Source organism: Puma concolor, chromosome C1 (assembly GCF_028749965.1).
Source record: "Puma concolor isolate L17-30 chromosome C1, mPumCon1.1.hap2, whole genome shotgun sequence".
Classification (NCBI taxonomy): domain Eukaryota; kingdom Metazoa; phylum Chordata; class Mammalia; order Carnivora; family Felidae; genus Puma; species Puma concolor.
In genome coordinates this window covers 52,633,873-52,653,585 of record NC_141674.1, presented here as the reverse complement: position 1 = coordinate 52,653,585, position 19,713 = coordinate 52,633,873, and the positions used below count along the sequence as shown (strand labels likewise).

Sequence of the window (19,713 nt, the reverse complement as noted above, 5' to 3'; positions counted from 1 at the left end):
TTCTTTCCTCCGGCCATTATCCTTCTCTTTTAAGTTGTGCTCAGCAAGATTATTTGGATATTGGAGCTAAAAACGGTCAGATTACAAGTGGAGGTCCCTGAAATGTAACAGTCCCCATTGCAGGATTCTGGAATTACACCAAGCACCAGGGAGGGGTTGCTCTTCCCCAAAGAGCTCGCTGTTGAAAAAAGCCTTTGTTTTAAGGCTTGCAAAACTGCACTGTGGAATCTCCCATCTGGGTCCCCAGCACTGACCTGGGTACTGCTCAGTTCTAGAGTGTCTATAAGCTCCCTCTAAAATGAAACACTCAAGCATCTTAAAGTATGGTAAAAACAGCTGCTCTCTGAGTCTTGGTTCATATCTTACAGCATAATGACCATTGTTTGGGAGCCAAATTTTCTGATTTCCCCAGCAAACCTCTGACAATGATAGCAGCTAACACACTGTGTGTTTACTAAGCCCACGGCACTGTGTTAGGTATTTTATGTTTGTTATTCCCTTACATTCCCACAAAAACCCCACAAAAATCCAAAAACTCTCCATTTTGCCGACAAGGAAACTGAGGCTCAAAAGTGCAAAGAACTTTGTCTAAGGTCACACAGCCAGGAATCAGCAAAGCCCCAGTTCAGACCCTACTCTATCAGAATCCAAATCTCATTCCATTTCTGTCATTCCACATTACCTCTTTTAAATGGCTGTAAACGAAGGTCCTTTCTATCTAGAAATACTGGAGAAAATAACCAGCTTGAACTGGTTGGTCTTTTGAGGTCTCTTCCCCCTCTTAAAAAAAAAAAATCTATGGTTCTATGGAGAGAAGGAAAAAAAAAAGGAAATGTAGGGAGGCCAAACATTATGAGGCTTGGCTTATCAGTATTTAATAACAGCTTTTGGATCAAAACTCTACAGAACCTTATTTATAGACAGACAGTTACTGTTAAGCAGAGCCTTTTTATACAACCTTTTCATCTGAGGATGTTGTAGCCTTCTACTGCCTTTCTATTAGTGAGAGATGGGGTGTGAAATTTGCTGGCCCTGCCAAGATTATCCCATTAAATTATCTGCCCTCTTCCAGTGTAATTCACTCAGGGGCAACAGTTGGAAACTCCGGCTGGTGGATGTCCATGCCTGGGCACTCTGAGGGGGGCGGGTGTGAACGAAAAAGTTCAGGTGGTGGGAGCATCCCAGTGACATAACATCAATCCACGTTTCACTGCCTTACCAAAATAAAGTGGATGCCACAATTATCCCATTCCTAAACAAACTGAAAACCCCAACCGAGCTTACTGCAACAAAGAGAGAGCCTTTTTACTGCTGTTTATTTTTATTTTGTATTCGTTAGCTTTTTAGATATTCCTGGCATGCAAGTCAGGCTCCGTGTAACAAGCAGCTGCATTTAGTTAAGGATTTCGAAGAGTTTTCCCCACCCCACCCTACCCCACCCCCTGCCATCCCCTCCCCCTCAACTCCAGAGAACTTTCTCAGAGTCACAGAAGACTATTGCTTTCTCTTCGTGTGTCTACAGAACAGTCTCTCCTGTCACACCCCAGGGGAATTGGTAAGGCCAGGTTGAGGCCCTTCTGTTTGAGAAAGAGGCCTCAGAGACCTGAGTGTTTCCCAACTGGGGCTGGATTTGCCAGGGTCTGGTCTACATGGGGACCTTGAAGCTGGCAAGCCAGCTCTCCCACTAAAGAGTACTTTAATAAATCACCTCTGCTCAGCCTACAACCCAGTCGTACACCCAGATGCAAATACAAAGGCACTTTATCAAGACATATCTCATGGCTGTTTGGAAGGAACTTCCAGACACACACGTCAAGCCGCATCAAAGTTCCAATTCGTTACAACAATGTAATTCCTCCTGATGAGAGGTGCAGACCTCCAAAGGCCCTTCCGGTCTGAGTTGCAGCAAGACTGGCTCAAGGACCTCCAGGACAGAAAGAAAAACTGAAATTGGCTGTCTCCAATCATTTCTTATTACCCCTAGATATAGCTAAGAAAACATCCCATTGCTCTTAGAAAACATGGGAAAATGGCACCTTTGGCCCATATGTAGTGTAAATTTTAAGACTTACACCAGAAGGGATGCCTGGATGGCTCAGTCGGTTAAGTGTCTGACTTCAGCTCAGGTCATGATCTCAAGGTTCATGAGTTCGAGCCCTGTGCTGACAGCTCTGAACCTGGAGTCTGCTTCAGATTCTGGGTCTCCCTCTCTCTCTGCCCCTCCCCTGCTCATGCTCTCTCTCTCTCTCTCTCTCTCTCTCTCTCTCTCAAAAATAAATAAACATTTAAAAAATTAAAAAAAAAAAAAGACTTAAACCAGGAAAGACTGTCTAGGACAGCACTTAAGAGCATGAAACCAGGGATTGTAAACCCAGCAATGCCATTTCCTAGCCATGTGACCTTAAGAAAGTAACTTATCCTTTCTGTGTCTACATTAAAATGAGCTAATTATGCCATCTCCCTCATAGATTTGTGGTGAGGATTCAGTGAGCTAATATTTGCAAAATGCTCAGAATGGTGAGTGGCCATTGTAAGGATTATCCAAGTGTTTGTTAAATAAATTATATAAACAGAAGCATCTCAGCATGCTTGGATTCAGGGAAATATATACTTAGGTGAGGTCAAAGGACTTAGCACCATTCTTCAGCTTCTCCCAAGTCCAGTAACAGCCGGCCTGGTGGGAGGGAAACTGGAAAGGGAGGAGAGGTAGAGTCTCCATGAATTGTGAAGACCTAAGCTAAGGCCCAGGACCCACCACCAACCCTCAACTCCTTGCAACCTACCCGGAGGTGGACTTACTGTCCCAGCCATCAAATACTCCAAATCAAAAGTTCCTATCTTTTGGGGATTGCAGTTTGTTCGGGTTTGTTTTGTTTTGTTTTTTTCTCCAGCTATCAGATTATAGCCAGAAACATACAGCCACAAAAATGCACATAAAAATTTGAATACTATTTCTGGGGGGTCTGCATATCCTCAGTTTCACATACCCCAAGTTAAGACCCTCTCAGTTGGGTGCTCCTCTCCACTACCTGACACAGGTTGCATTTAAATCTCTTAACACTCTGGTAAGGTTCTGAAAAACTAATTGACTATCCCAGTCCATGGCGGAGAAAAGATCCAAACCCATGTCTGTTAAATTTCAATGCCTGTGCTCATAACCATTAAGCCCTACTGTTAAGTCCTATTATGCTCCATTCATACCAAAAAATGGGGCAAGAAAAGGAGAAGTCCTTGAAAGCGTGTTGCATTTTTATTAAGAAAAGCAAATATTCCACCACAATTTTACACGCAACCAAAAAAGTTATTCTCTACTCATTCAACAAAAGAATCTATGGGCCACTTACTATATAGATGTGTACACATATGTCATTTATATATAGATATACATTTACATCAACATACATACAGGCTACAAAGCATTCCATTCCCCATAGGATGCTGCGTAAAATTTTCAAAAAATATTTGAAATGGGGTATGCAGTCACCATCAAACCACAGCCAAAATGGATACTAATGGATGCAGGTGACACACCATTTAAAAACTTTAAAGTCTAATTTGAGGGCTATGTTCATCATGCAGGAGATAGATAAAGGAAAATATAGACCAAAGCTGAGTTCTTAAGAAGACTCCTAAGTAAATATCAGAAAGATAGTGCCAATATCAGAGTAGCAAAACAGCCTACCAGGTATGCTGAATCAATACTGAGGATTAAATATTTCCAACACACTGCCAGAGGCAGCTTCACCACACCCTTTGTCTACCCGGCCTCTGTGTGACTCCCCTAGGGGGGATTTTCAGGCATCTCCAATAAAATTTGGGCTGGCTGACTTGGCTTTCAGTGTTTTCACCAGGAAAGCTGACAGTCTTATTGCCCTCAAGAGACTCCTATTCTAAAAGTAGACAGGACAGACACCTATTAAAATGGCATTGGAAGGTTTATGAAATGACAGCAAACACAGTAGCAGGCCACCTCCCTCTGACTCTAAGAAGTAAACCACAGAATCCACAGGATACTGAGAAAGGCCCAGGTGGGTTCCTAAGGCCCTGAGTTCTGGGTACAGTATTAATGGCTTCAGCTTCCCAGAGAGGTTGAGCTCTAGGTAGGTAGGAGGTAGACCAGGAGATCAACAATGAATAGACCAGCAAAAGTAAATACAAAGTTTTGCCCTCCTGGCTAACAAAATGGAAAAATGATGGGAGAAATACCGAGCGTCTTTTTAATAAGTAACTGAAACCTATCTCCCCTTAAGCTGATCTCTTGAGCCACTGGTTCAGTTACCTTAAGAATCCTGGATCAGACAAGAAAGTAAATTTGAGTTCCACTGGAAGATTTGTCCTCAGAGAAAAGATCAAGCATTCACAAACATGGAAAGGGATTTATAAGATGACAAATAAGACAATAATAACAGATTTGAGCTCACTATTGAAGAGTTTGGAAAAGGCAATACTCTTTTTTCTTTCTTTCTTTTTTTAAGCCTGTAGACAGTTAAACAAGACAGAGTTTGGCTGACTGCTGATAACAAGACTGTCTTACACTCAGCAAAATCATTGCATGGACATTCATTTAAAGGCAGGTGACCAAAGAAAGGTACGCTCCTCCCCCCCCTCACCCCACCCCCATGATATTGGAGCAACCACTGTTGAAAGGTTATGTCGAAGTTACAGAAGTCAAGAGATGATACAACCAAATTAATCAAGGACCCACGCCAGAAGCCCTACCTTAGCTAGAATCACCCTGATTATCTCCATCTCAATTTGCTGGGCAACTTGACGTGGGAAGGATGTTTCTGTTGTTTAGGCAGCATGACCCAGTTTTTATTTTTTCATCCAGGTGTTGTGGCACGGGGCCAGATGTTTGGCATCCCCAAAGGAAGCAAACATCCCAGAGACCAAGCTGTTTACATTTCATTAGGATTTTTCATCAGGAAGGTGCACTCCCTGCTGATGGACATCTTAATTACAATTAGGAGCTGTATTTACCCCCGAGGAGACTCCAGATTACCACAACCACAGTACGGGATCAATTTCGGAATGTTTCTCAGAAAACGCAGTTCTAACTTCCCCGAACTCATCTCTAAGAAATCAAAATTCACACACAACTTGCTTTCAGAGTGTGTGTCCCACCACGAAAATTACGAGCTAGATTTTAGTAAAAACTAATTCCGTGGCCATGTGTAGTCTATGTAGTCAATAGATCTTTCCCCCTCAACTGCTAAATAGCCTAAAAGCCTTTTCTTTTCCGAAGCACAGCGCTAACTTAAAAATGAAAGATGCGTGATAAAAGAGCAGAAACCTATTTATCTGCACCGGTTTGGCCTGGGAGTGGGGGAGGGCAGAATTCAGGGACTCCAGCACCCCCTCAAGGGATGCATGTTAAAAGTGAGGCCCAAGACCCCGGAGACTTTAATCAACTTTCCCCCTCCAACCTCCAAAGAATGAATCGGTTGTCTCCACAGGCACAGCCGGGCTCTTCCCTCTCATTGTGTACCGGCTCAGACGCAGCGAGGATCCAAGCTTCCCGCAGCGAACTAAGACGCTCGGGCTTTCGGTGGAGTCTTTCTCTAACTGTTCCAATTGTCTTTGGAGATTACCAAAATCAAGTATGCATTAGATGGCTTTTCCCCCCTTGTGTGTAACACACACACACACACACACACACACACACGTGCACGCTCGGAGCACTCTGGAGCAGCAGGCCGCCTCTGACAGCACATTTTGCACAAAGTGGCGGCGACGGCGGCAGCGCACACGTTGGGAGCCTCCAGAGGCAGGAGAGCCGGGGCCCGTGGATAAGTGAGGCCGCCCGAGCCTCAGGAGGCAAGGGCTTTTGTCTAGGTCGGTCTGCGGACAGCCTGGGCTCTCTGGGCACCACTGAAAATACAAACTCTATCCTGGACCGCGCCTTCCGGGACGGCTGCTACTTGGGGACTCCACACACTTGCCCGAACACGGGTTAGGGCGCTTTAGGGGTCCAGCCAGAAGCTGGGGGACCAGCGGCACGGAAGTGCCCCCATCGCCCCACGCCCCCCAACCCCTCCACGCTTCCTGTCAGCGCTGGCAACTGCTGCTGGGCGCCGAGGAGGAAGCCCCCGGGCGCACCCCCGGACCCCAGCGGGGCTCCCGGGCAAATCCTCGCCCGCCTCCCCGGCGCCCGGAGTCGCGTTTGCTAGACCCCCCCCCCCCACCCCGACGGGTCTCCGGCCGCCCCACCCCCCGACGGGCGCAGCGCTCCCCGGCTGCCCAGCGCCAGGCAGCGGACTGGAGGGGTCGCCGAGGGCCGGGCGGGCCCGGGACCCGGCGGATGCGCCTCTTACCTTGGGCAGCGGCCCCGCGCGCAGCCAGCAGCAGCGCGGCCAGCAGCGCCAGGAGCGGCGGGCGCGCCCCGCGGCGGCGCGGCCAGTGCATTCCTCCTCTCGCGGCGGCGGCGGCGGCGGCGGCGGCTCCCAGGCCGCGCGCAGAACATCCACGGGCTCTGCCCGGGGTCCCGGCCACCTCGTCCGGGCCGCTCTCCCCGCAGGATGCCGGGGGCGTCTGCAAAGTTCTTTGTCCCTCTAACCTGCTCCCTCGCTCCGCCCGGCCGCCTCTGGACCCCGTACGCGCGGTCCCTCCTCAGCCCTCCGGCTGCAGCCTCGCCTCCGCCGGCCGGTCAGTCCCGAGCTGTGGGTGTCGCGCTAGCGGAAAGGCGAGTGCCCCCAGCTCGGACTCGGAGAAGAGCGCGCCCTGCGACCGGGGGCTGCCGTCCCGGGGCTCCCTTGGTGGCGGCTGCTGCGGCTCCTCCCGCTCTGCGCGCTCGCTCTCTGGCTCTCAGCTTCCCTCAACTTGTCACTTTCCACCAACTCTCCAGCCCAGCGCCCCAGCCGGACCAATGGCAGACGCGGGCCCAGGCCGGCGACCCAGCGCCCTCTGCTGCCGCCTCTCAACACCCGCACTCTCCCTGACTTCCCAGAACGTTGTGGCTCCCGCGCCTCCCGAGCACCCACCTCCCCTCCCCCCACTGAGCCTCAAACTCGCAGCGGGACCGAGGGGCCCTCGAGGCCGTTTGACAGAGGGGGAAGCCGAGGTTCAGGGAGACTTGCCCCGACTCGCAAAGCAGTCCGTGGCTGAATGGCTTCTTCAGGAGATCCAGATCCTAGCACTCTGGGCTCTGCCAGTTAGCTGTGTGCTCCTGGGTAATAGAACATTTATGGTATCACACAGTTTCCCTTTTGATTCCCTCTTTGACCCAAGTCAAATGTTTTCCCATTTTGCCTTTAATTTCTGGTTTTGTTGTATTGAAATCCATGTCATCTGTACTTCCGTCTTTTTGGAGATTTATTGAGGATTTCTCTGTGGTCAGTTTTTGTCAATGTCCCAAGACATCTTGAAAGGTCTTTTTCTATCTTCAAAATGAGGAGAGGGGTGACCGTCTCAATGTGATCTTCTTTACATTTATGTTATTTAAGTTTTCCGTATCTTTGGCTTAAGCTGCTCTACCATGGGCCAAAGGGGTCATTAAACCTCCTACTAACAGTATATTTTGTGTCTCCTGCTTAAGTGTTATGAATTTTGTGATGCATAAGGAGGCCCCTTGTTCATATAAAGTGGTGAGTACCTGCTGTGCTCCAGACCCTGCTTTAGGCTCTGAGGATGCTAGAGCAATAGGAATACCAGTCAGTCTTGCCTTAGAGGAAGCAAAAAGCCCAGTCTATTGATAATCACTTATTGAATACTTCCTGTTTGCCTAGCGCTTTGTGTGCATTTGCTCATAAATCTTCCATTGACACTTTAAAAAAAATCATTACAAATTTTTCTAGCCCTGTGCACTTTTACATAGATTTTCCCCATATTGCAGTTTTAGAAATTGAAATGCAAAAAAAAGAGTACGTGAATTGCCAGCAGTCACACAAACAACAGGTGGCCAAGCCAAGACTCAGTCTCTTTACCATGACAGGACTAAAAGTTCTTGGCCAGTACCTGGCATATAACAAGGCCTCGGTCAGTGGCAGTGGTCCTTATTATTGCTGCAGGAATCACCTCTAAGAACTCAGCGTTAGGATTTTACAATGAGCAGTCACCTCATGGAGGGCAAGGACTTTGTAGCCCAAAGTACGTCCAGCAGGTCACAGACTCTACCTAGACTTGCAGGTCTCTGCCTTCAGGCAGGTGAATGACTAACCCTTGTGGGACAAACAGTCACTTATTAGTCTCCAAGACTTCAGGGCAAGCGTGTCCCCAGCTGCCACGGTAGCTTTCCCCCTTTCTATCACTCTGACCTGAGGTCAAGGAATGATAGACAGAGAGGCCTTGGGTCAACCAGTTCATTGCCCAAATAGGTCTGTCCTCCAAGTTCCTCTGCCTGAGACCCATTCAATCCTGTCTCAATTATCTCGTCACTTGCCTGAGGAACTTACTGCACAAGGTTCTCTTGTTAGGAAACTGTCTTTGATGGTCAGTCTCAATATACGATGGCCCAGAATCAGAGGAAACTCGGTGACACCGCACTTTGGTGACCAGTCTTCCATGGTCTACAGTACAACACACAGTTGGCAGACAAGGAGCCTTTCGTGTCCTTGCACCCTGCCCCCAACCCCCATTCCATAACTGCTTGTCCCAGGTATCTTAGGTAACAGATGGCTGCCAGTGCTGAGTATACAGAACTTAATGGCACTTTTATCAGTACTTAAACCTTCCAGGGACTTAATCACAGAATCATAGACGTGAGGAATGTGACAGCTCAAACGGGTCTTGGAAATTAACTAGTGTTCTCCCCCCGCTCAAGATTTTATAGAAGAGAAACATGGGACTCAGGGAGTTGAAACATCCTTGCCTAAGGTCACACAGCTGGCCAGAGCCAAAACTGGAACCTACATCAACCAGTCCAGACCTGGGTAAGCACTCCTTTGGACATCCCAGATCCCTTGACACTTAGCTATAACCCTACAGTTCCCAAAGGACAGGCTTAGAAAAGGCTCTTCCTGTTATTGCTATTGTTGTTGTTATTGTTATTGCTTAAAGGACAAAGGAAATACTCATGCAAGTTCAGTAAATGCCAGTGCTTAGGAGCACAGGCTGAGGATGATTCTGCCCAAGTTAATGCTCAGGCTTTTCTGATCTCAGCTGAGGGACCATAGACAAATATCTTAGTCCCTATGTGCTTTCTCATCTGCAAAATGGTGATGCTAGTAACAGTACCTATTCCATACTGTTGTGAATTGTAAATGAGTTATCTTATAAAAAGAGCTCTTATGAGTAACGCATACAGAGTAGGCACTTAATAAATGTTAGATGTCATTATATTATTATTATATACATACAAGAACTTACGTAGACCCTCAAAATTCCTATGAGGTCAGTCTTGTCTCTATCTTTTACAAACAAGCTAAAGTGAAATGAGGTTAAGAAACTTGCCCACAATCACAAGGATTAAGGCAAAAAAAGTAGGACTCAAGCCTAAATCACATGCCTCTCTACACAATCCCTAACTGGTGAGATGTTTGAAAAGCCCCAGGCAATCCAGAGGTTCTTCTTGTGGGTCTCCTATGGCCCTGCCCTCTCCCCTTAACCAAGCCAGTGGTAGATACAAATGAATTAATGAATCCAACAGGAGTCACTCTCTTTAAAGGGTCCTGGCTCAGGTTCAAATGTACTTCCTGAGGCATTTCCTGCTTCCTTCCTTGCTGCTCTGGAAGGAAGCCATCTCCCCTGGCCTCTCCCACTAGCACACACATGGCTCTGTTTATTATCACCATGGACACTTGGAAGGCAACACCATGGTAAGTCATGGTGGGAAGGTGGAGACGGAGCAGGAGAGTGACAAAGCAATGAGGGCAGGTGCCAAAGGGAATGTAAAAGAAACTACACATTTGAAAAAGTTATTGGAGAGAGAGATTCATTTGGGGCATTTGCTTGATTTACCCAACACATATGGCCATCAATTATTCTTCTTGGAGAAACTGAGTAGCATGATGGTTACAAGTTAAGCCTCAGGAGCCAGATTACAGGGATTCAAATCCTGACTTTGCAGTTAGTAGCTGTGAAAACTGAAGTCTGGTGTGTCAGCTTCCTCATCTGTAAAGAGGCAAAATAGTCATACCTACTATCTAGCTTTGTTCCCAAGATTAACTTAGTTAGTACTTTCAAAAATGTGTTTTAATTGGTTAATACTTGTAAAGCGTTTAGCACAATGTCTATCTACCACATAGGAAGCAGCCAATATTTATTAGCTGTTATTAGTGGTGGGCTCTAGCATTAAACAGACCTGGCTAGATGACCTGAACAAGTTGTTTTACTTCTTTATGATATAATATTCTCATGTGAAAAAAAAGAAGAGAGAATAATAGACCCAACATATAAAGTCATTTTAAGTATAAAATAATCTGCATTATACCTTGAATATAAAGTTCTCAATATACTGTTTGGCACAGCACCTCTTCAATAAATTGTTGATTATCATTTTTTCTTCAAACCTCTACATTACAGGGTGCAAAAGAGGCATAAAATTTGGTAATATCCAGTATAATCTGGATTGTACCAGAAATTTGGTAATTTCTGGATTTCTCGTACAATCTTGATTTCATGTATTTTGTTCATTAGCTTCACAGGTCCATTTGTATGTGGGTAAAAAAAAAAGACGATAAAAAGACAAATTGGCTCCCCTGTTGAGGTCTGTGTGCCCTTCTTATCCATGCTGTATCTTGTGCTGCCACGTGTGTGTGTGTGTGTGTGTGTGTGTGTGTGTGTGTGTGTGTAACATCTCTTCAACCTAGTATCATCATCAGAAGTGTATGAACAAGAAATTCAAGAACAGTAGGGTATTGTTAGTAAAACTAATACCAAGATGGTATAGCCTGTAAAACTTCTGAAAGAAAACATAGGAGAAAATCTTGGTGATCTCGGGTTTGGCAAAGTTTTATTAAAGAAAGACAAAAGCCATGAACTACAAGAGAAAAAAATTGCTAAATTAGACTTCTTCAAAATTAAAACTTTTGCTTTTCAAAAGACATGGTTACGAAAATAAAAAGTAATTTATTGGGGTAAAATATTTGCAAAATATATGTCCAAATAGAAACTTGCATCTAGCATATACAAAACTCTTACTACTCAATGATAAGAAGACAAAAATCTAAGTTTTTAAATGAGCAAAATATTTTAACAAACACCACTGAAGAAGAAATACAGATGGCGAAGACATGCCTGAAAAGATTTATAACATAATTAATAATTAAGGAAATATAATCTAAAACCATAGTGAGATATTACTACATACTTACTAAAGTAGCTAAAGTTAAAAAGATGAACCATATCAAGTGTTGGCAAGGATGTGGAGCAAGTCGAGCTTTCATACATTGTTGATGGAAATGTAAAATGGTATAATCACCGTGGAAAACAGTTTTGTAGTTAAAAGCTAAACTTGTATCTACCATATGGTCCAGCTATTCTACTTCTAGGTATTTACCCAAGACAAATCAAAACATATGTCTGTACAAAGACTTTCATATGGAACAAATCAAGAGAAAAGGGGTTTTGATGAACAAAGAACATGAATAAAGGGCACTGGATAGTCTTAGAGGCTTTTTTTAAAAGTAATTAGATATACTTTTCTTCTCTGTACCTATTTCCACTGGATATCAGGTACAGTTGCACCAAAATCAGGTTACTCTGGCTCCCAGACAAGATTAGATGGGCACTGACAAATTCTTCCCTTCTCCTTTTGGAAGACCTTATTCAGAGAACTGTCTCAATTAACACCTCAGTTATAGCACAATTGTCATCTAAACCCTCTGGGTTCGGGATTATGTCTGCTGGATTGGACACCTGCCCATTACCTGATACCTGACCCAGTCCCAGCGGGAAGGTTTAATTCCAAGTCTTCCCATCTCTAGTCCACGCAGGCCTACAGCAGCAAACATGTCTGTTCTCAGCCCCATCATGAACTAGACTCAGACAACTGATCTTACACGCTTTAATGTACTCTGTTAGCATACATTTATGATGGTTATATTTTCCAAACTTGACTTCCAATTCAGGGACTTATATAATCCTGTGCTCTGAATACAATGATCATATTTTAAACTTAAAATGTGTCTTCTATCAAAATGTTTAGAATAGAGTATATTTTAAGTATCAAGGAAAGAGGTCATCAAGAACAGTCTTTGTTCCAGGAAATTAACAGAGCCTCCTCAGGTGGAGGTAATTAAACTCCTTCCTAAAATGTTGGTTTGGATATCATCTTGGAGTCCTGAAAAAGTACCAAACTTATTTTCACATAGCATAGGCCTGATAAAATACTACAGAAAAGCATTTATTTTATTTTTTTAAGTAAGCTCTACACCCAGCGTAGGGCTTGAACCCATGACACCGAGATCGAGTCACATTCTCTACCAATTGAGCCTAAACCAATATCCTAGTGAATCACCCTAACTATTCCTATTGCCTATGTAACTAATGAAAGTTTAAATTAATAGATGCCAAGTAAATAGTTTTTGAATTGATTAATCCAAGTTATGTCAATATGAATGATATAGTCAAGTGAGTAAAAACAATTTACTGATGATGGGCAGAAGTGCATTGAATTCCAAGCTCTATCATGGATCGTTATATGCCTTTAAGCAAGTCATTTCATGTCTCTTAATCTCAATTTTCTTAACAATAAAATAAAGTACCTGGATCAAATAGGTCCCCACACCCTCCAAAAAGACTTCACATGAAAATTTATAGCAATGTAATGGCCCAAAACTGTGAACAGCCCAAATGTCCAGCAACAGGCAAATGGATAAACTCTGATGTGCTTATACAATGAAACACTGCTCATCAATAAAAAGGAATGTTATTAATACATATAAAAACATGGATGGATATAAAAATAATTATGCTGAGTAAAAGAAGCTTGATTTTTTAAAGAATATATACTACATGACTCCACTTATATAAAATTCTAGAAAATGCAAACTAATCTATAGAGACAAAAAGTAGATCACTGTTTATCTGGGAACAGAGAAACAGAAGGACAGATGACAAACAGGGATAAGGACATGACATGGGAGTGATGATTATATTTACTACCTTGAATGTGGTGATGGTTTCACAGATATATACATATGTCAAAACTCATTGTAGCAGGCTGGGTCCAATGAAGAGCTAGAAACCACCCAGTAAATTAAATAAGAGAAGTTTAAGAAAAAGAATGATTAGCTATGATAAAAGAGTAACTTAAGATATAGGGAAACTCTATATGTTACCCTAAGGCTGAGGGAAGGGAAATTTGTTTCCAAGGACGACAAACTTAGAAGGGGTTCAGACCTCACTAGAGAAGGTGTGGTTCAGCCCCTAGATAGCAGAGAAGTTCAGTGGCCTGCCCAGACTAAAGCAAGCAATACGCCCCTCTCTGTAGAGCAGGGAAGGAGAACCACAATGGCACGGGGATGTGCACTGGTGTGGACAGAAGGCCTTCAGTATGTGTGGGCAGTGTGGGGCTTGCAGAGGGAACAGAAGCTCTGTGTATATCCCTCTAACCCTTGGAGCCATGGGTGGGCTTAGGGAAATTACAGAGGAAGAGCTGCTCAGTGCATGACCCTCTGTGACAAAGGTGACTACATACAAGCATACTGGGGTTTTGGTTTCCATGTTGAGAAGGCTACAAAAAAAATTATCAGGCCAAGGCAAGAAAGTGACAGAAAAATCAGGTTCAGGGCCTGTGCTGGGGCCTCCTCTGCCGATGTTCTCACATCCACACCACTTGACCCATTCTGGAAAAACTGAGAAACCTTACTCCTGCAATGTCCCTTCAAAGCCTACTACTGAAAAATCTCACTTTAAAGGAGAAATGCTTAAAGAAATTCCATTGTTTATCATAGAGTATTTATTGACAGATGCACTCAGAACTCAGAGCAATAAATTGGTAACTGACATGTTCATCAAATTGCACACTTTAGAAATGGAAGGAAAATTTCCAAACTCTTTCTATGAAGCCAGCATTACCTTGATTCTAAAACCAGACAGAGACCCCACTAAAAAGGAGAATTATAGACCAATTTTCCCGATGAACATGGATGCAAAAATCCTCAACAAGATATTAGCCAACTGGATCCAACAATACATTAAAAAATTATTCACCACGACCAAGTGGGATTTGTACCTGGGATGCAGGTCTGGTTCAATATCTGCAAAACAATTAACGTGATTCATCACATCAATAAAAGAAAGGACAAGAACCATATGATCCTCTCAATAGATGCAGAGAAAGCATTTGACAAAATACAGCATCCTTACTTGATAAAAACCCTCAAGAAAGTAGGGATAGAAGGAGCATACCTCGAGATCATAAAAGCCATATATGAATGACCCAATGCTAATATCATCCTCAATGGGGAAAAAATGAGAGCTTTCCCCCTAAGGTCAGGAACAAGACAGAGATGTCCACTCTTGCCACTGTTATTCAACATAGTATTGGAATTCTTAGCCTCTGCGATCAGACAACACAAAGAAATAAAAGGCAACCAAATTGGCCAGGAGGAAGTCAGACTTTCACTCTTCACAGATGACATGATACTCTATATGGAAAACCCTAAAGATTCCACCAAAAAACTGCTAGAACTGATTCATGAATTCAGCAAAGTTGCAGGATATAAAATCAATACAGAGAAATCAGTTGCATTCCTATACACCAACAATGAAGTGACAGAAAGAGAAATCAAGGAATCGATCCCATTTACGGTTGCACAAAAAACCATAAAATACGTAGCAATAAATCTAACCAAAAAGGTGAAAAATCTATATACTGAAAACTATAGAAAGCTTATAAGAGAAATTGAAGAAGACACAAAAAAATGGAAAAAGATTCCATGCTCCTGGATAGGAAGAACAAATATTGTTAAAATGTCGATACTACCCAAAGCAATCTACATATTCAATACAACCCCTATCAAAGTAACACCAGAATCTACATATTCAATGTAATCCCTATCAAAATAACATCACAATTCTTCACAGAGCTAGAACAAATAATCCTAAAATTTGTATGGAACCAGAAAAGACCCCGAATAGCCAAAGCAATCTTGAAGCAAGAAAACCAAACAGGAGGCATCACGATCCCAGACTTCAAGCTGTATTACAAAGCTGTAATCACCAAAACAGTATGGTATTGGCACAAGAACAGACAATCAGATCATTGGAACAGAATAGAGAACCCAGAAATGGACCCACAAACGTATGGCCAACTAATCTTTGACAAAGCAGGAAAGAAATCTGATGGAATAAAGACAGTCTCTTCAGCAAGTGGCGCTGGGAAAGTGGACAGCGACATGCAGAAGAATAAACCTGGACCACTTTCTTACACCATACACAAAAATAAACTCATGAAAGACATCAATGTAAGACAGGAAGCCATCAAAATCCTCGAGGAAAAAGCGGGCAAAAATCTCTTTGATCTTGGCCGCAGCAACTTCTTACTCAACACATCTCTGGAGGCAAGGGAAACAAAAGCAAAAATGCAGTACTGGGACCTCATCAAAATGAAAAGCTTCTGCACAGTGAAGGAAACAATCAGCAAAACTAAAAGGCAACCGACAGAATGGGAGAAGATATTTGAAAATGACATATCAGAGAAAGGGTTAGTATCCAAAATCTATAAAGAGCTCATCAAACTCAACACCCAAAAAAAACAAATCATCCAGTGAAGAAATGGGCAAAAGACATGAATAGACACTTCTCCAAAGAAGACATCCAGATGGCCTACCGACACATGAAAAAATGCTCAACTTCACTCATCATCTGGGAAATACAAATCAAAACCACAATGAGGTACCACCTTACACCTGTTAGAATGGCTAACATGAACAACTCAGGCAACAACAGATGTTGGTGAGGATGCGGAGAAAGAGGATCTCTTTTGCATTGTTGGTGGGAATGCAAGCTGGTGCAGCCACTCTGGAAAACAGTATGGAGGTTCCTCAAAAAGCTAAAAGTAGAACTACCCTACAACCCAGCAACTGCACTACTAGGCATTTATCCACGGGATACAGGTGTGCTGTTTAGAAGGGGCACATGCACCCCCAATTTCATAGCAGCACTATCAACAATAGCCAAAGTATGGAAAGAGCCCCAAATGTCCATCGATGGATGAATGGATAAAGAAGATGTGGTATATATATATAAATGGAGTATTACTCAGCAATCACAAAGAATAAAATCTTGCCATTTGCAACTACGTGGATGGAACTGGAGGGTATTATGCTAAGTGAAATTAGTCAGTCAAAGAAAGACAAACATCATATGACTTCACTCATATGAGGACTTTAAGAGACAAAACAGATGAATATAAGGGAAGGGAAACAAAAATAATATAAAAACAGGGGGGGACAAAACAGAAGAGACTCATAAATATGGGGAACAAACTGAGGGTTACCGGAGGGGTTGTGGGAGGGGGATGGGCTAAATGGGTAATGGGCACTAAGGAATCTACTCCTGAAATCACTGTTGCACTATATGCTAACTAATTTGGGTGTAAATTTAAAAAAATAAAAAATAAAACAAGTTAAAAAAATTGCGCACTTTAAATATAATTAGTTTAGTGTATGCGAATTCTACCTCAATAAATGTTTAAAGCAATACATGCTGACAGTCAAAGAACACCATCTGAGGAAAGGTTCTAAACATAAAATATAAAAATAAATAGGGAAAGAGCAACTTGGAAGCAACAGACTATTTAGATATAAGAAAATTTACACACATATAAAATATGCATGTAAGAAGAGGATTAGGGGGTAGGGAGGGGGAGGAAGAGGCAGTGGACCACAATAGTCCTGGAAATTAAAAATAATTATAGCCAAGGCTGGAAGAGGTCTTAAGACTCTGAGAGAAAAAGCATCATCTGATAGACTCTTAGGTAGATTTAGACCTGAGAGAAACATTTCTGAAAAGGAATGGCCTTGGAAAAATGCTTTAAAAATTCTCACGGAAAATTATTTTCTACTTAGAATTCTATACTCAGCTAAACTATCACCTAGAGTGAGAGGAGAACATCTGGAATATGCAAAGGCTCAAAAGTATCTTCCATGTATTCTGGGTTAGTTTCTCATGACTTCTGTAACAAATTACCACAAACTTGGTGGTTTAAAACAATACACATTCATTCTCTTAGTATGGTAGGCCATAAGTCCAAAATCAGTTTTATTAGTCTAAAGTCAAAGTGTCGGCAGGGATGATTCTTTCTGGAGGCTCCAGGGGAGAATATGTTTTATTAAGCTTCTAGAGCTCCATGCTTTGCATTCCTTGATTCATGGCCCCTTCCTCCATCTTCAAAGCCAGCAGTGTAGCATTTTTCAAATCTCTCTGTGCTTCCATATTCACATCTCCTCCCTTATAAGGACCTTTGTGGTTACGTAGGACACACTTGGATAACCCAGAATAATCTCCTCATTTCAAAATCCACAACTTACATCTGTAAAGTCTCTTTTGCTATGTTCTGGGAATTAGGACATAAAGATCTATGGGGAGTCATTACTCAGCCTGCCACACACTCTAAGGACACTACCAGAGGATATATGCCAGCTATTCACGAAGTAAACACAGAAAAAAAAAACCACATGGAATCTAGGAAAAAGAGGGAAGAAAGGAATTTCATGACAATGTAAGCATGTTCCAGGAGGAAAACTGAATAACTGATTAGAAAGATTTAGCCAAGCCTGGAAGAGGTCTTAAGACCCTGAGAGAAAAAGCATCATCTGAGAGACTCTTGGGTAGATTTAGCCTGAGAGAAACATTTGCTTTTGAGGAAATTTAGGGATGAATTGGTGGTAAACATATATAAAAATAAATAAACAAAAATATAAGCAATTATTTACTCTTTGGAATACAAAAGTATGTACAGAAAAGGAAAAATAAACACAGTATGTTGCATGGTTTAGCTGTGGCTATAATTGCATAGACATAATACTGCAAACACTAAATCTAGTCAAAATTATAATTAATTATGTTGGAAGAGTGGGAGGATGGGAAGTGTGTGGTGATGGTGGTGGTGGTGGTGATGATTATGAGAGAGACCTCACATTTCATGGTGAACAGTCAATACATAATGACTAAAACTGAAACATCAAGCTGTAGCTGTATGTTAGTTAAGATCATGAAGATAAATACTGAAAGAAAGAATTGAAATCAAGGGGTAGGTATGGGCAAGAAGGTGGGTGATGGTAGGACACCAGAATCACTGAGATGCTCAGTGGTGGCCCTCCTCTGCAGACCAGAGTAAAAGACGCTGTTATAAGACTGGGATTGTTGATAGTAATAGGGATGATAATATCTCCAAATAAAGGAAGTGCTTACCTGAAGACACAACATAGACACAATTATTATGATGAGAAGTGAATTTGGAGGGGCAGCCAAGGAAGCCGGGCTCACAGAGTTATGGAGTTGTTTAATAGAACACAGCATCCTAGAAGCAAGATATAGGGGCAGCCAACCAAACGCATTGTTAAACCATCCAGCCAAAAGAAATCAAGGATGGATGATTAGGAGGCACAGGGCAGCTCCCCCAGTAAAAATTCATGGTACCTCAGCCAGGGTTCTAGGCCAGGACCAGTTCTGACCAGAACTCAACTGACTAAATGAGAGGCCAGATCCTCAGGAAGAAGGTCCCTACAACAGTGCAGCAGCCATACAAAAGAAAAAGGTCTTCTGCAGGACCAAGTGGGGTGCAACTGGTCCTGCTGCTTGGGCCCATATGACCCAGTCTACCATGTGTTATTGGAGGATATCTATGGCAGGAAAAGATGTTCTATGAAGTTAATGGCAACCTTCAGCAGGAGACTCAGTATAGACTCTAGGATTCTGTGTGGCCATTCCATGAGCAATAAAAAAATTATACACTTTCAAAAAAACAGCATCCTCTTCCTGATGATCAGTGCCAATTACTCCTGCCAGGATGATAACTCCGATATTTACCTACTGGTCTCTTGGCAGGAGGAATCCAAAGTAACTAGACAGCAGCTTAAAATTTAATAGGACTCATATCGTGAGCCTAGTGGAAATGTTCCTTCTATAGGGGCAAAGTCCAATGTTATGAGGAGGGGAGGCACAAATTTCCTATCTGTTGTATTCAAGAGATACATACAGGTGAAATATAAAATCATAGGTTGAAAACAAAAACATAGAAAAGATATACCACACAACAGTAACTTTAAAACATTAGTATGGCTTTACTTTTATCAGACAAAATAATCCTCAAAACAAAGATATCATTAGAGATAAAGAGGGGTATTTCATAATGATAAAAGAACCAATTCATCAAAAACACATAAAAATCCCAAATTTTTGTATGTTTTTGTGTATATATTCCTAAATGTGTATGTTCCTACTGATAGAGTTTTAAGGCATATGGGAAGCAACAACTGACAAAAGTAGAGGGAGAACAGAAAATGAACAATCATAGTTGGACACTTGAATACTTCTCTCTTAGTAATTGATAGAAAAAGAAAATAGATAATCATAATATAAAAAATGTGAACACTATCAACCAGCTTGATTTAGTAGATGTTATGGAACATTAGATCCAACAACTAAGAATACACATTCTTTTTAAGCACTTACAGAATATTCATCCAGAAAGACCATACGCTGAGCAATAAAATATGTCTGATAAATCAAAATATTGAAGCCATAGTCTATTCTCTGACCACAAGTCAAATAATTTAGAAATTAATAATAAAATATATGTAGAAAATCCATAGAACTTTGGCAATT

At 42.4% G+C, this 19,713-nt stretch overlaps 1 protein-coding gene across 1 annotated transcript in view; it reads right to left on the bottom strand.

Annotated features, from left to right (window-relative positions):
• Nucleotides 1-6,879, bottom strand: part of ROR1 (ROR family WNT receptor 1) — a 401,611-nt gene extending 394,732 nt beyond the window's left edge. The window contains exon 1 of the mRNA XM_086717192.1: nucleotides 6,315-6,879. Within this exon, the coding sequence (XP_086573318.1) occupies nucleotides 6,315-6,405 (91 nt within the window). The 5' untranslated portion in view covers nucleotides 6,406-6,879. The remainder of the gene's footprint in view (nucleotides 1-6,314) is intronic.
• Between the last annotated feature and the right edge of the window lie 12,834 nt (nucleotides 6,880-19,713).